At 31.4% G+C, this 17,940-nt stretch overlaps 1 protein-coding gene across 1 annotated transcript; it reads right to left on the bottom strand.

Annotated features, from left to right (window-relative positions):
• Nucleotides 1-982: 982 nt before the first annotated feature.
• On the bottom strand, nt 983-16,451 carry LOC134717712 (GTPase IMAP family member 9-like). The gene is made up of 8 exons (XM_063580204.1): nt 16,406-16,451; nt 14,440-14,468; nt 13,081-13,597; nt 11,153-11,212; nt 9,744-9,815; nt 3,622-3,647; nt 2,648-2,994; nt 983-1,019 (listed from the first exon to the last, which is right to left on the bottom strand). The coding sequence occupies exons 1-8, from the start codon at nt 16,449-16,451 to the stop codon at nt 983-985; spliced, it is 1,134 nt and encodes a 377-aa protein (XP_063436274.1).
• Between the last annotated feature and the right edge of the window lie 1,489 nt (nt 16,452-17,940).

The following is a 17,940-nucleotide window of genomic DNA, read 5'->3' as shown; positions in this document are numbered from 1 at the left end:
CATACCAACTTGAAGTAGCTGAAACAACCACTAGGAACGAGTTGATTAAAGTAAGAATCTGGCAAAGCTTGATTCTGTGCTGATGAGGATATTGTTTATAGAGATATACAAAAAAAAAACAATATACCGAATGAAACTATAAAAAGACCGTATTTAGCCCACCCGATTGTTAACCTACCATTTTTATGTTGCAACATTCTAGCAGTGCCCGCATACTAATATCCTCGTTAATACGATATTGCAGGGCTTGTATTCCTTTCAATTTTGTCTTGGTAGAGGGTTGTTGCTCACAAGGAAACTATAAAACCAAGTTGGAAGTATCCCTTCGGAAATTTTACGGACACCATCACGAGATTATTGACAGTTAACATGGTTAAGGAATATCTGTTTCACCGTTGATGACGGATATGTTCCATCTGTCGTTCTGTCCTCGAAATTACCACTAGGTTTTCACCTACATGATTTGATTTTTGGTGTTTTAATGCCACTTTTAAGCACCGCTTTTGGGCTATTTTGTGGCGGCCAGTCTTTATTGGTGGAGGAAGCAAGAAGTGACCGGAGAAAACCACTGACATTCGATAGGAAAACTGACAATCTTAGTCAATGAAGATTAGAGTCCCCACATTAGAGCAACCACATGAGCTAGGTTCAAACTCACAACCTCAGTGTTGACTGGCTAGTGAATACAGTTTTACTTACATGAGCAACACGATGGGTGCCACACGTGGCAAAGGACCCTCTTACACTTCATCCCCGGTTTTAGGTGGGGTTTTCGTTGCTCAATTTGTAGTTTTGTTGTGTTTTGTATCTTGGTTTTTTTTGTTAAGACAATATTCGTTTTATGCTTTAACGTCGTCAGTAAAATTTTTGACTTATGAAATTGAATGTCCCTTTTTATATCTTTCGTCTCTCTTTTGGTAAAATAAATAGGACAGGTCAAAACAACCAATGAACTGTGAATGGGAAGATGTAAAGAAACCCATTATTTGTAAATCAAATCTGATACCAACTTAAAGTAGCTGAAACAACAAAATAGTATGTTAGGTTTTTCTTTAAAAAAAAAAAGAAACTCGCCATAGACAACTATAGGACTAAAGCTTCTGCATTTTTCATACTTATCCGATCAAACTTGGAATAATGTACATCTAAGGTATTCACATAATAAAAACACCTACCCACAAACTAGAGGTTACATTTGCAGCAAAAAGATAAAATCACAACCTCAGTGTTTAAATATTTCAGAAAACCTAAACAGGAATACATGTAAGATAAGGTGGACAAAACTACATGTTCTTCATGCTATTAAGGATAGAAGATATCCAATCTCTCACAAATCTTCTACCGTCACTCGAAGATGATGCATAACGACCGACAGAAACACTCACTCAATAGATTTGTGCTTACAAAGGGAGCGAAACTGAAAGACATATTTTATTCGGCTGGTATATGCGTGTAGTGTTATTCTAAATATCTTACTCTTTTCCAGTAACGCACACTTTTGATCATAAACCAAACAGAGATGACAATTTAAATACAAACTGAAGAACGTTATGATTTTATTATGTTTGTATTAAAATACTTCTTAGCTGCAATTGAGTTACAACTCGCAATGTTTTTGTCATTCTATTAAACGTGCACACGCCTTGGAAACCATCAACAGACCAACATGGCTCAGACACTTACATGTGAAGCTAATGTCAAAACTAGAAAAAAGTTAAAATGACAACTACTAAACAGAAAGTTTATGAATTTGACGGTTGTATCCGATTGACTATTAGTTAGTTTGACGTTTCATTCGACAGAAGATATCAAAATATTTACAGAATATCACAACCGATACCAGACATTATAAACCTTGAATATTTTATAACATATTCAGCGTAATAAAATTATATTCGTCAATATTGATTGAGAAGAATACTACTTTACCGATATAAACGTTAGCTTATTTTATTAATTCTCTGAAATTTTGTCAAATACTAACTGAGCTGGCTGGACTTAACTGCGAGATTTGCCAGTTTTCCTCGTTAAAACGTTTGGTTTAGATTTGATGGTTTACCAGGCGTGTACAGTGTATTATTTGCCATATATGTTTTTAAATTTGATTTTTAATACTTCAAATTTCGTCATTTTCCAAATTAGTTTATTTGCATTCATGCTTATATATAGTCATAAAATGGCACACTTTTTTGGTGATAAATATTTGAAAGCAGTTCCCCCAATTAACAAACCCAATGATGAAATACTTACAGCGTAGAGATACTCATATAAAGGTCCCCCCTTTTCAATTTCATTACGAAATAAATTAGCGGAAAATTTGAATCCAAATTCAACAAATTTTCTTGTCAATGGACGCAAAACCCTCTTAAGCATTGCATTCGTATAATAGAAGTCTGATGAATGTTGATTTAGTTTACTGGCGGTTTTTAAAATGCACTCCACTGTTTTCTGTTCTTCTTCCGACGACTTGTTTTTATTGTTCAACCAAAAACATTTTTCCTTACCGACATTTTGTACAATTTCTAAAAGTGAATCGGTCAACTCTTCTTTTAAAAAATTTTGGAACGATAGGTTCTCCATCTCGTCTTTTTTAACAAAAATAATTATGAGAAAATCATAAACCTTTTCCCCAAATATTTTTACAAACTCTTTGAATGCCTCGTCTTCTTCTTTTGTTTGTCTGGAAGAAGCAGACATCACATATAAAAAAGCATGTGGTCCCGGTAAAGACATACCTATGCACCTTATAAGTTCCTTTTTCACATCAGACATTGAAATTCCGGTATCATATAATCCAGGTGTGTCAATCACAATGACCTGTTTACCCTCCCATTGTCTTTCCTGACTCTGCGAATGTGTCGTAACCGATTTCTTCGAAGCCTTCGATTTGAAACCTACGTTCCCTATAATAGTATTTCCTGTTGCACTTTTCCCAACACCAGTTTTACCAATAAGAACAAGTCTCAGTTGTTCTTCAAACTGTGATATATATTCCTGAAATAGAAGACATATAAGTTCATTTATATTTATATCGGTATTCGAAGTAAACAAACTGACCTCAGATCTAATGTGAAAATTCATTGTACTTCATGTTTTCATATGTTTCATTCTAGGATCATATTTTGGTCACGAGCATCACTGAAGAGACATGTATTGTCGAAATGCGCATCCTGTGCAAGAAAATTGGTACCGTTAATTTTATTTTTATATTCAATATCTCAACGTCAAAGGAATTCAGCTGCTTTTCGAAGTCCTAATGCATAGATTGAAGACGCACCTAATTGTTAATAAACATACCGATATTGAGTATTTAACATAGTAAGGCTGTTTTAATATGTATTTATGTGTATAACGGTTCTCGAATTTTAATTTCTAAAATCGTTCAAGGTGATAAAAAGGGGTCTATTTGCTTCTCCTTTCTGTGGTTAAAACTTCAATTGAACATGCATATAAACGTGGTTTATAGTTCTCAAAGCTGACAGAAAATAGCCCAGATTCAAATATTCGTGCTTTCTGTTTACTTGACCTAGACCGAATCTTTATTTGATATGATATTGTTATCTCGATTTAAATAAGTGTAGGAAGTGTTTGATATTTTCATAAAGATACATGAGTCCTTACCTGCTCTGTCTGATCAATCTCTTTATCTATAATATATAACAATCTTGAAATTAGCAAACGTGAAACACTCAAATCACGCACGGTGAATTCCTAAATATATATCATACTTCAAATCTTTTTGGATCTTTTTTACAGAACGGTATGTTTTGTTTTGTTTTAAATTAAACAAGAAATATCTCATATACTGACATCAGGTTATCTGGCCAATACGTTACCAATGTTCGAATGGTCAAATAGTTTCTAACGTTGCAGCAAATTTGCGCATCCCAGGCTTTTAAATTTTACGTTTGAGCGTTCCTTGTAAAGGAAAAGGTAGAACAGAGCGCCTGACGAACGCAAGGTATAAAGTATTTCTTATTAATTTTACTAAAATGCTACGCTGATTTTGCTTGACAGTAAGTCTTCTGTTATGTTGATCATGATTTGAATGTTTTATTTCTGAGTTTTGAATGTTTTTTTTAGTTGTTCGTGCTCAATCTGTTCAAACGGATTGACCGTATACAGTACGCGTTCTGAAGTCTGAGTAAAAAGATATAAGAACATGTGGTATGAGTGCCAATGCTACAACTCTCAATCTAAGTCACAATATGTAAAGAGTAAACCATTATAGGTCAAAGTACAGCCTTCAACACGGAGCCTTGGCTTACATCGAACATCAAGCTATCAAGGGTCCCAAAAAGTGTAAAACCATTCAAACAGGAAAACAACGGTCTAATCTATAAAAAAACGAGAAACGAGAAACACTTATGTACCACATCATCAATCAACCACCACTGAATAACAATTTCCTTACTTTGGACAGGTGCAAACTAATGCAGCGGGCTTAAACGTTTTAACAGGTGCAAACAAATGCAGCGGGTTAAACGTTTTGACTGGAGGCAACCTTCAGTCTAACCTGACCTGTACCATTAATATAACATGAAAACGTAGAATGACACACCATAAAATATCAACTGAAATGGCCTCGCTAAATCAGAAAGAAATATTAAAAGAAACAAGTAAACATACTCTGAACGAATAAATTTGATCTCTGACACAATTGAAATATAATTTGTAAAACAATGTCAAAAAGACAACTGTGACCTGGGTCAAACTGGCGTTAAATAAATAAAACAACGCACACAGGTAACTATTTACAAAATAATTTTGTTGTAAGAAGATTGGAAATATTTTTTACCAAATAAATTTGTTGTTCATAGTACGAGAGCAGAAGTGAAAATTTATCGTAAAACTAAACACTCACTAAAGGGGGTGCATATTGAGATTTTAGAGTTCACATTTGTTTTCACAACACTGATATTGTACAAAGACACTGTTTTAAATGATTATCGAGTGACATAAAACAATTCCATTCAAGTCTGAACAAATTTAGAACTTTATTTGTAAAAAAATCAAAACCTTCGTGGATTTTTTTTCCCGTGCTAGCCATTTTCTATTTCTCCCTCGCCCCCATGTACAGGTTTCAAATAGCAATTAATATATAGCTGCCTTTTGGACATTGTAGTAGCTCTATATGTGATTTTAAATAATAAAACTTCAATTAATTGCTGCTTTCTGACATCAATATAATTTATGTTCGAAAATAAGCTTTGGAAATTTCTCAATAGACTGGCTAGTTCTCAACCACGAAATTCATGTTATTACACACCTATTTTACTATCCAACAGTAAAGGAAATTATATAAAAAAATTCATTGGATAAATGTTTGGTTGGGAACCTGTAATATTGCAACAAAAGAAGGGAATTTTATATCATTAACCTTAGAAGATAAGCAAGCTGTGCTAAATATTGAACACTATTTTCAAGAATTTTCAACACTTATCCAAAAGTATCCTGGATGTAAATTAACTTTCTTAGAAACAACAATCTTCTCAATTGAAGCCTTCAACAAATCACGAAAGATCCAAATATTTTCAAAAATCAGGACCTCAAACTCCAAGATCAAATACATGTGCTCAACTCCTGTATTCGCTATACAAACACAACCATAATTCACATTCACCACAATTTTCAAGTGATCTATACCATCGATCAAATTACAGACGAGGAAACATCTATCGTATCTCTGTAGCAAAGTCATTTTATAACTTATCTCTCTACCTGGACGGTATAAATCAAGAAAGATTTTTGGATAAAGTTTGGCTCCGCAAAATACTGAAACAAATGAAAATGGACTACTATTAGACAAGCACAGTGAGACCAACTCATATATTATCCAAAATACATTTATAACAGCTAACCAACTCAAGTTCTCTTTTGAACCAAGTCAGTGTGGATTTTTCTACGGTATACTTCGTTAGCAGCTGAACTTGATTATATTTTGATAATATTTTTACAATCAAAACGTCATCAGAGCTCTGTCAAACCAAGTCAGTGTGGGTTTTTCTACGCTATACTAGGTTGGCATAAGCACCTTAGGAAAAACAACTTAAAGTCAACAACTCGGATATCCATCTGCTATATAAGGAAATAATTCATGGATGAACGTTTTTTTTAACATTTATTACAAATGTATAACGTATTGTCGACAAATAATATTTCATTCAGTGCTTGTTGATTACAAGTATATTAACTTTCGAGTGTGTTGCAGAAGTTTACCGGATTGTGGCATTGGTAAACAATCAACACATAGCACGTGGAGCATATGAAAAATAAATGAATTCATAGAGCCATATTTTTTTTTTAATATTTTCTATCAAACTTTTTTTCCTTTTAACATATTGCTAAATGATTTGGTGAATTTAATATGTTCCTTCAAAATCATTTCATTATTTTCATTGAGGTATACGTTTGTTTACATTCGTTCGTCACGGATTCTCCCTTGCAATGTGCGCAGTCCTAACAAGTAGTAATTCGTTAATATTCTTTTTTTCAATTTTTGCCGAATAGACTCTTCTTTTCTTTTCATGATTTTATAACATACAGATAATGTTTTGATAACAGTACACGTATGAAGATTATGATAGTTTGAAGGATTTGCTCACACTTGTTTTACAATAAAACCTATAGTACTAAAGTCTGTTATCAAGTTTTCTTTTAAATTTGAAGTTTCATATGACTACAATTGTCAATATGTGACAGTACTCTAAGTTCTAACGTTTTGTTTGTTTCAGTGCGGGTACCTATTGTTGTTGTGAAAGTGGCGTAATTAACGTCAACGTCACACTACTGTTTAAAGTTCAAGAAATAAAATTATTTAGATTTAACTGTAATTATTAAACCAACATATATTTAACATTTTTTAGAGACATAACGTCGTATGTGCTTCTTTTTTTTTATCATTAGTCGTATGTGTTACTAAATTATGATATATATTTTTACCAATTAAGGTAGATAGGGTGTCTTCCTCCATCTAGGATTTTGAAAACCAGAAAACAAGGTCTATAACTTTAATAAAATGTGCAAATTTTGAGATAAGTAGGTAACTGATGAGTAAGAATTTTCAATATAATATAGAAAATGCCATGTTTTATTATATATATGGTTGTATTTTTCAAAAAGACGAATACTATTGTTTGATAAAAAAAAATCCAACTTTGCCAAATAAGGGGAGACAACTCAAATACAAGGGTAGATTATTCAGATTGTGTTACTTTTACAAAAGAATGTGTTAGAAATTTACCAATTTTACTATGTAGCAAACAAACGAGTCCGGTGACTCCATTTTTTCTTTGTCTTATCTGAAAGCATAATATTGGAGCTATCTTCTCATATTTTATATCAAAATTCTATGGTGAAGTTTTCCTTTTATGGCGCAAAATTGGGTTTTCCATGCATAATCTATAAAAAATTTGATAATTTGGCACAACCTGTAGTGGGAAAATAAGTCTGGTGACCCATTCTTTTTATTCATGATTTTAAACAAAAAGGATACAAACTACATTTTGGCAAATTATTAAAAAATTCTATGGTTTATAGTTTAGACACCCCATTTACCTTAAGGGGCAAAATATTGGCCTTGTGGCATTTTTCAGATATTACCGAGGCCAATAAATTGGCCCTAGGGCACAGAACTCATTAATGTAATACATTTTAAATTGTCGTTGAAAGCTTAAATAGTACATTGTTACATGAAAATTAACTCATCATAGATACCAGGACTAAATTGAGAATATACACCAGACGCGCGTTTCGACTACAAAAGACTCATCAGTGATGCTCGAATCCCACAAAGTGAAAAAGGTCAAATAAGCCGAAGAACATCGAGGACCAAAATTTCTAAAATATTGCCAAATACAGCTAAAGTATTATATGCATTTCAAAAAATTCAAAAATTTCTAAAATATTGCCAAATACAGCTAAGGTAATCACATTGCACCTAGACTGTCGTCCTTCCTGTTATATTCTTCGTACTCATTAATAGAAACAATGAATCTGAATTATGAATCATGTTATACAAAGCGTTTTTTATACTATCGAATAAAAAAAAGATAAAGAAACAAAAAACCTGCCACTTAACTCAAAACCTATTTACAAAAATACTAAACCGCAAGGTGAGTTTAAACGCAGAGAATTCAATAGACCTAAAAAAAACATATGGCACAAAACAAACAAAAATTACATATTCCTGGCTTAGGCCCCCATATCGATAAGGTGATCAATTATAGGTAAAATAATGAATAATTCAATATATATATTTATTTAAAACCATCTTAATTGCGAGATTAAAAGGAAACGACATAAATGTGCAATATATGTAAGTAAATTTTAGGTTGTTTTAAACCAAAAGTGTTTCTCTTCCGGTATTCCTGTTTTATTTGATATAGCCAAAAGTGCTGATCGAAATGGCCATAAAAACAAAAAAATCAAGTAATCCATCTTTGAAAAAAATACAAAAATACAAAAATATTTCGATACTTTGCAAAATTCTACTTTCAGGTTGCGCTTTGTAAAAAGAACTGTTTACAAACCACCCCTCTTTTAGGGAGATATATGATACTCATATAAATTAGTTTTGTTTACCTACAAGTTCCTATATAATATCTATATGTTTCATTTCGAAAAGACATACCTATGGAGTGTAACCAATATAGATAGCGGTGAAATTGAATTTTGAGGATGACTCAAAGTGAAGTGAGGGGAATTACAGAATGTAAGTATAAGTTTAAATTGTAAGACGTTGCGGGCATAAACATGTTGTTAATATGCCGCACATCCCTATATTTTGACCTTTGAAAAAAATTAGTGCATTAGAGCTTTCCATTCTATGATATGATTTGTTAACGAAACTTCATAATAAAAGTGGAACAATTTAAGGCGTAAAAGGAGTTGCAAGGTGAAATTGCATTGCCTATATTTATAAAAGTGCAACCTATATAATACTAGTTTTCCAACAAATGACATCAGTATGTTAATGGAGCATTTTTATCAAGCTACAGGTTGTCAGTGTGTAAATATTTAACATTTTTATGAATCGAAAAAAAAATGATTTAATTCAAAAATGTAATACAAAAAAACAGATCTTTTTCATTTGCTTTTCGAAATTAAAAGAAAAATATGCTACAAAACAAAATAGGTAAACATCTATTATATATTATGTTAATAGATTTTATATTTTCTGATTATTTTTTTCTTTGAAATGGTTTAGTTTTTTATACTTTTTTAATCGAGAACATTACGCAATAAATCACATGGTCGTCAACATTTATTAAATGAAAAGTCTTACTTATCCAGTGTATTCCTTTCTGAACATTTTTAATTATTGACCTGGGTTGATATGCATAAAACTACTTCAGTTGAATTTAATTCCAAACGGACGATTTTTTCTACATGACCCACGATGAATTAGTACTACGATTGCATATCTTAACTTAAGTGGTTTTATGCATGTCAGTTTTGAATCAATTGTTGTCTACAATCCAACATGGTGAGAGTTTACATGACGCAGCATTCAAATAAAATGAAGACATTAAACGATTCATTTCTAGCTTTTGACAGACAGATTTAGTGATTTCATATCGTATCATCTGGATTTTAGTTATGTAATTCGGTATCTTTTCAACAATTCAGACTAATGACATAATACCTTGTCAAAATCCAAAATTTTCAATTATTTAATTAATAACTTGTGCAGTTGTTCAGTGCAGTATAACAGCAGAACTTTAATATCTTAAATTCATTACCAAAATCTGTGATTTCGGAATCATTAATAACATCGCTATCTGTTTCCAAATATCCTTTACAAGTGTCATCTACTAAAACAGAAAAGTACAGGAATACAATTTGTTGCTGGAAGAGAAATGATGAAGTTAAAGAATAAATGATTTTCAGCTGGAAAGGAACTCAAAACATCTAGATTCACAGTCGAAGAATTACAAAAATAATATTTGGCAGTTTAAATCAATACTTGCTAAGGCCAATATTTTGTTTTTGATATGTAAAAAGTGAAGATATCTCGTCTAGATTATTCTATATATTTATTTATGCCAGGAAAAATTACTTAAATTGGTGAAATGGATGCAGACAAGCAGAAAATATAGTTTCTCATAATGTTTCCAATTGACAAGTGCGCTACTACATGAACTTGCTATTTTTCTCCATGGTCACATCAATGTTATTTTTTTGTTATAATTTAGATTGGCAGGTTGAAGATATTCCTGTGGTACAAATTACACTACTTTTTTTATAACAGATAGTATCTTGTTATTTGACATAATTTTAATCCTTATCACTAAGCGTCTTTCAACAACGTCGACCTTAAGTCCACGTTCGTGTTTTCCAATGTTTAACTTTATAGCCAATTTAAACCAAAATTGGTAAGAATTATATGATGGTCGGACACAAGACGACGGTAAAATTATTTCCCTGTGTCCTATGAACATATGTTTCCTGAATTTACCGAAATTGAACCCTTTACAACCATGTTACCAATGGAAGTTTGAATACCTTGATTGTCTAAAGCAAGTCTTGTATGAGTTGCTGCAAACTTGACTTTAAAGATATGTTTCGTACGAAAATTTTAATAAATAATAAAACCTTCTGTTTACAAATATACAGAGTGTAAACAAATTATATTTTTTTACGAAATGTAAAAGATCTTTACAACGACATTATTTATCTACAACATTAATACTTTTAGCAACAGACAGTACCATATTTCTGATATCAGGCGTATCGCAAATGTGGTTTCATTAACCTGAGTTCTTATTTTTTAAATGGATATTTTTCATTGTAACATCGATTTGATACTGTTGCCTATGGTTTAGAATATTAAAAATATCCATGAAAAAATAAATGACGTAAACCATCATTCATATTGAGATAAGACGTGGCACGGTACTTGTCTATCCCAAATTCATGTATTTGGTTTTCATGTTATATTTGTTATTCTCGTTGTGTTTTGTCTGATGCTTGGTCCGTTTCGGTGTTGTGTCGTTGTTCTCCTCTTATATCTAATGCGTTTCCCTCGGTTTGAGTTTGTTACCCCGATTTTGTTTTTTGTCCATGGATTTATGAGTTTTGAACAGCGGTATACTACTGTTGCCTTTATCTTGTATTTAGATATTCAAAGATTAGCTTTAGACAACGTTACCTCTATATCCAGGTGAAGGTTCATATACATCATTGTCACCATTCTCAGGACTGCCTTTTCCTGAAAAAACAAAGTTACTTTTAAACTCTTGGAGATCAACCGAATTTTCTATTTTTTGTAAATAATGTGTCCATTCTTTTGTATTATTTTGAATTGAAATGTAGGTCTGGTCTGATAACATAGAAATGTAACAAACAAGACTCATGAGATTTGTAAATTATGTAACCCGTAATTGTGTAACTGGAAATACACATATTAAAATAAAACCATGATAAAACTATGTTTAAAAAAAATAGTTATTATTAACGACTTTTTTTTATATATTTCTTACCCTTTTTTGGAATTATATTAATAGATTGTCGATGTATTTGCAAAAAAAGGGTGTTTCTTGGCTACATCAAAGGGCAACATTAATGAGATGATACATGTCAGAATAATCCTCGAGTTTAACAGACCAATGATAATTTGTTGATCGATAAATTGCCTATAATGTCGTTGCCGTTGATGTTGACAACATGTGCATCTTCCGTTTCTAGCGATCACGTGATTAGCATGATATGAAAAATTATCACCACAAAAGATCAAAGGAAAGTTACACAAAATAGCGACAAATAAAATTACCATCTTTGGTAACGTACTACTTATTTATTTCATAAGTATTGTTTAATTTAATTTACACCAGCGATATATAAATAAATACCTTAAACGAACAGCATTAGTCTTAGATGCATGTTTTATTTAGCTATTGGCCTTGAACTAGCTTACAATAACTAATAGTACTACTTCTAAATCTGTTCTTTGTGTCTGTTGTATTTTTGTTAGTTGCCTTTGTGCTTAGTGTTGGTCCAATGAGTGATGGCTTTTTAAACTGATTTTTGAACTTTTATATTCTTCTGTTGTACGTTGGGGCATGTGTTTGGGGCTAGCAAACATGTCTAACCCCGCCACATTCTGTATGTGTCTTCCAAAAGTCATGGGGCTGTGATTCGTTTATTGTTTTTTTCCATAATTGTTTTGTGCATAAATCCTGGCGTTAGTTTTCTCGTTATAATTGTTTTACAGTTTCATTTCGAGTCTGTGGAGTAATGGGCCGATGCTACTGCTAGTTGACTTTAATTTTTCTAGGGTTTCAACGGCTCAGTAGTCCGCACTTCTGTACTGTCATGTTTAATAACAACCTTTCTTAAAACGTCAGTTTATAAATTTATAAATAATGAAGAAACTTACGTATGTGCCGCCGCCGTCATGCTAAGTTTACTTAAGATGGATTTTGGCTATTATTTATAGGTCTTTTTGATAGTCAATATAGTATTGCGCGTTATAATTATTCATAAAACTAGATATTCAGAAAGTGAGAGCTATTATAGATTCTAAGGAAAGACACATCTATTTAAAAAACATGAATAGACATAATGAACACTTCTTGAGCATCAGAGACCATAATTTTTTAAGAGGTTTATATTGTTCGGTCTTTAGTTTTCTATGATATGTTTTTGCTCTATTGCTTGTCTTATCGTCATTTTTCGGCGTGGTTTTTTTCATGGCCTTTTTTAGTTTGCATTCGAGTTATGAGTTTGAATATTCCTTTGGTATCTTTTGCCTTTCTTTTAACAATGCAATTTGTACATATATTGAAGTGAATCATCGTGTGTACAGAACTCACCATGTGTTTACTTAAATAACTTCAAACAGTTTCCTACAAATAAGATGTGTTGCAAATTTTACTAACTCAAAGAAATAGAAACACATAATTTCACTTCATTTTTTTGTGGATATTCTATATAAAAATAATGATATTGATATTGATAAAACAGACAGTATATAAGAACATCGTTCGAAATAGTGTCTATGAAATGTTGGTCTTGTACTATATTGCATTTGTTCGAAAAAAGAAAACAGTTTGTCAATATTCTCTTCGTTTTCCTGACCATCGAAACTAAGGACTATGTATCTTCTTTGGCATCTTCCAACCAAATCAATGATATAATCTGGCATGTCTTTCAAGTATTTCTCTAATGTAAAGTTATTAAGAACGTCAGACTTTTTACTGTCTGTGAATACTATTATCATGGATCTAAACAATTCCTTACTGAAGACATCAATCATTTCTTTAAGCGTGAGTTTATCTTCGTCCGTTTGTCCTCTCAAAGGTACCACGTATATTAAGGCATATGGTCCTGTTGAAACACAATCTACACTATGTCTTAAGTCAGATTTGACCTGGTCTATCGTTAAACATGTATTAAACATTCCTGGGGTGTCAATAACAACAGTATTCATTCTATCTTGAATCGATATTCTTTTGCCAAGGCGCCAGGCTGTGGTGACGGATCTCTTACTTGCTTTACATTTAAAATAAGTTTCCTTTAATATGGCATTAGCAGTAAAACTTATGCCGGTACCAGTTTTCCCAATAACAACAAACTTCTGTTCTTTGTAGGGTCTCTAAAATAAATTGTATTTTTATATATAAAGATGGATACACAGTGGATTTTTTTTTAGAAATGTAGGTGACCAAAAATTCGAAATAATTTGAAAAATAGTAGTACATGTAAGGGGTAAATATTTCCATATTGAATAATAAATCCTATCTTTAAAGTCTCATATTGTAATATTTTCTCGATAACATAAAGTTAAGGAAAATTTTAAATGATATTTTAAATATATTTTCTGCCAGCACTACGAGCAAAATTTCTGAATTTTGAACCTCAAAATTTTGCAGGATTTTTGTTATATATTATGCCAAAAAGAGTATTCCTTCATTAAAAGTCAGAAGCTGGTTCAATATTAGATAATTGTAATCATCTAATTATGATACATATGAATTAAGCATTAATAAGCTGTATATGATTTGTCCTTATATAAAGGCAATACATATCCTTTTTCACACCATGATTTCGGGCCAAAAAAACCAGTTAAATCATCCAAAAAATATTTATATTTTCATAGATGTTTACATTTTCAATTTGATATATAGAGTCTGACTTGATTTTTACCTAATATGCAAAACTATTCTATATAAATTTCATTTGTTGTACTGATCCGAGTTTGGTTACCAGAAAATATCATTTTGATACATTAAATGTAAAAAAAAATGTCTAATGATTTGTATTGGTTTGTTTTTTTACCAAAAATGAGTATTCTCATTGTTACCAATTGCATCAATATTGTTCAGCCTTTATGTTACATAGACGTGGAATAAACATTTTAAAAGAGAACTGTTAATTTGGTTCTACTACATGTCCACATGCATTTGTTTTTGTTCCATAATAATTATTAGTAATTACCTTAAATGTAGTTTCATTTTCTTGGTTTTCTACAATGCATAAAGTCTTTCAAACTTTAAAATTACAAACACGGTACTAAGTCAAAAGTTACTTTTCCGTTGTTTCGAAATTGATATATGAATACATATGGGTTAGTTGACAGTTTATTTCGGTGTTGACATGAATATCAATAATGTGTTAATTTTTATAAATTTCCAGTTTACAAAACTTTAAGTTTTTAAAAAAACCTAAGGATTTTCTTATCCCAAGCATAGATTACCTTAGCCGTATTTGGCACAACTTTTTTGAATTTTGGGTCCGCAATGCTCTTCAACTTTGTACTTGTTTGGCTTTATAAATATTTTGATATGAGCGTCACTGATGAATCTTATGTAGACGAAACGCGCGTCTTGCGTACTAAATTATAATCCTGGTATATGATAAAGGTTATGTATCTATGAAATTATAAAGTACTTGTACTCTTCAGAGAAATTTTGAATTATTAAAGTCCATATAATTTTGGAATCATTTTATATATCTGTACGTTCTGCAAAATCAACATAACATTTTTGGCAACAATTATTGGGGGAAGTAAATCTGTCGTTATAAGAAATCTGTATTCGACAGATCAGCTATAAAAAAAACCCAAGGTATTTCAGTTCTGCATCACGCTATACATTTTATAGATATTGTTCCTTTCTTAATGTAAGTGACGGGATACACAGTGTATGTTTTAATATACGAAATACGGCTTAAGACCGCGATAATTTATCCAAAGATATCATTCCTTCGTTGATTTGTTTTGACGTACGTTGTACATCATAGTTGACAACTATAGAGATTGTGTAGGAATTATTAGCTATGAAAGAGCGGCGAAAGATACCAGAGGGACTTTCAAACTTATAATTCTTAAACAAACTGACAATGCCATGGATAAAAAGGAAAAAAAGTCAACAGTTAAACAAAAGTTAACAAACCACAACATAGAAAACTAATGACTGAGCAACACGAATTCCACCAAAAACTGGGATGATGGCATGTTCTCCGGAAGGGTAGGCTGCACATGTTCAATAAGGTACAATGTTTTTAATGTTGGCATATATATGTAGAATTCAACCAAACTAGCAAATCAAATAATCACGAAAATTCAATTTTCCTGCAATACACGGATATAAATGGAACTATCAGTATATTTAAAAAAAAATTCTCTTAACATAATAGTTTATTTTCGGTGTTTTCGTTACAGTCAGCGTTCTAGCAATGTCGATTTCAGTAATTCAAACTCGCCAATTTAAATTATTGAACATCTAAAATATGTTAAATAACTAGATTAAAACAAATCCCGAAACCGTGGTTCTATCTACCATGCGTGTGCTTTCACTTCAATGGTGTATAAAGCTTGACACTAATAGCTTTTCTTCCGATTTCTATAGCAAACTTGCCCAATTAATCTGTTTTATGTCTGATATCTTTCTCAATATAGAGACAAGTAGACGACTCCAAACTAACATCTGACAAACTTTTAATTTCCAAGCAGTAAAATAATATTTTGCCTCTTATTTGTACCAATCGTATTTGTAACATAAAAGGCGCTGTCGGCATATAAATTTCATCTCGGACAACTTTGTCCTTGAATCAATGTTATTAGAACCTTTTTGTTAATTTATTCGATATCATCTCTGCCATTTTCATGTTTTAAATTATCACAACCTAACCTAAAAAATGAGGAGAAAAAACCTGACGGATGGCAACCTTGGATGAACGGGATATAACCTTATTTTTACTGAAAAAGATAAAGGTTATCACAACTGACTGACACAGGTAACAAAGTGAATAATGATAACAATATGACGGACTCTGTACGTGCATTTTGTTTATAAATATTCTGCCTTTTATTTGCGTTTTTACATTTTTAAATTATTGCATTACCAATAAGCAGTTCTCATCTTTGCAAAAAGCAATGACATAGTAACAATTTTATACTTACTAGTCTGTCCGGAACATGTCGGATTATCATCTCCCCCAGTTGCCATTGCAGCTAAAATAAATTATCCTTAATAAAAGAAAAAATAAATACATGTGAAAATAGGAAGAGGACAACAAGGTAATCTCTTAATTGATCGATTTCATTTAGGTTATAACTGGGTCCTCCTTTTAACGCAAAGAGGTAGATAAAATCTACAAATATTCTTAAAAAATTGACATTTTTTTTAGAAATCGTTATGATAGATTGGTGTAGCTTCGGGTTAATAAATAATATAATAAAGGTAATACAAGTATCACCGATAATATTGGAAAGAACAACAGACTAACCATACAAAAATTTCAAAATGCTCCAAAATTGATGAAAATTTACAAGAATGTTAATAGACATCTGTAAATGTGCTCTTTGTCTTTGGAATTTTCAAGATGGCTGCCGCTCACCTGGCAATAGAAGGGTGCAATCCGCTATTGCTTGAAACTGCAAATCTAGTTATAATTACTGCCTGTCTATACTGCAGCTATATTGGTTTGTCCTAATTAGTGATAAGGGAACATTATATTTTCAAGGATATTTGATTTAGAGGTTTTGCCACAGCCTGCAAAGTTAAAAGTTCCAGAATTTATACACACAAACAAACCCTCATGTACTTAAATCCAGAATCTAAATTGAACAAGCGCGAAAAAATGCTAAAATTACTTATACGGAAGATATTTTTTATAATATTCTCTTCAAACTGCATAACAACTTACCCTCAATCAGTCCTCAATCAGTTAGTTCTACGTGTGGTATTAATCTCGTAATCACGACCTTCTATTTTAAATCTCAAAATAAACAGATTTACCCTAGACTTTGGACTATTGCAATAAAATATTTCTGTATCTAATCAAATACATGCACTAGACAATATACTTAAAACACTCTGTAAAAACGTTTGCGTCTGCACTTTAAACTTAAGTATCATTTTACCGTGAGAGATATTGTTAATATTATATTTGGATTGAATTTGCTTTGAAAAACAAATAAAGGTATCGTTGTAAACGAGGTAAATGGATACTAAATGCAGATCATCTTTCAACTAAATTAAAAAGTTTTAATCATACACCATCTCATCAAGTTAAAAAAATGAGAGTATCTTCCTTACAATAGGAGTTGACTTTTCTTGAATTTTTTATTACATAAGAGCCTTACTTTTACTCTTTGTCCCAACAGTTGGAAGATATTTATTACGTAAAAGAATTTAAAGCATGCATAAATTAAATGGGGTTATATTAATGTTGTTGAAGTCAACTTTAATTGTTTTAATACATAAACATGTATTTACATTTATATAAGAATTTAATTTGTATAAATGTGTATGGATTCATTGGTATTTTGATTTACTTAATTTGAATTTATATATAATAACGAACTTGGCTTTCGAGCCTTCAAAATGAAGAAAGACAGCAATAGATGTTATAGATAGTATTAACATTAAAACGATTGATACAGAGCAGTCAAATGAATCTGATAAAAATGATGATGGAGATGATAATGATGAT

This window comes from Mytilus trossulus, chromosome 5 (assembly GCF_036588685.1).
Source record: "Mytilus trossulus isolate FHL-02 chromosome 5, PNRI_Mtr1.1.1.hap1, whole genome shotgun sequence".
Classification (NCBI taxonomy): domain Eukaryota; kingdom Metazoa; phylum Mollusca; class Bivalvia; order Mytilida; family Mytilidae; genus Mytilus; species Mytilus trossulus.
This window is presented reverse-complemented; position numbering and strand designations above follow the sequence as displayed.

Bases quoted from the DNA above. Each gene is read 5' to 3' on its own strand.
- LOC134717712 (XM_063580204.1), bottom strand. From the start codon at position 16,451: ATGGCAACTGGGGGAGATGATAATCCGACATGTTCCGGACAGACTA. The intron at 9,816-11,152 runs GTAACGTTGTCT...TTTCTGTTTTAG, and splicing joins ACCTTCACCTGGATATAGAG to TAGATGACACTTGTAAAGGA. The intron at 2,995-3,621 runs GTAAGGACTCAT...CTTCTATTTCAG, and splicing joins AGATTGATCAGACAGAGCAG to GAATATATATCACAGTTTGA.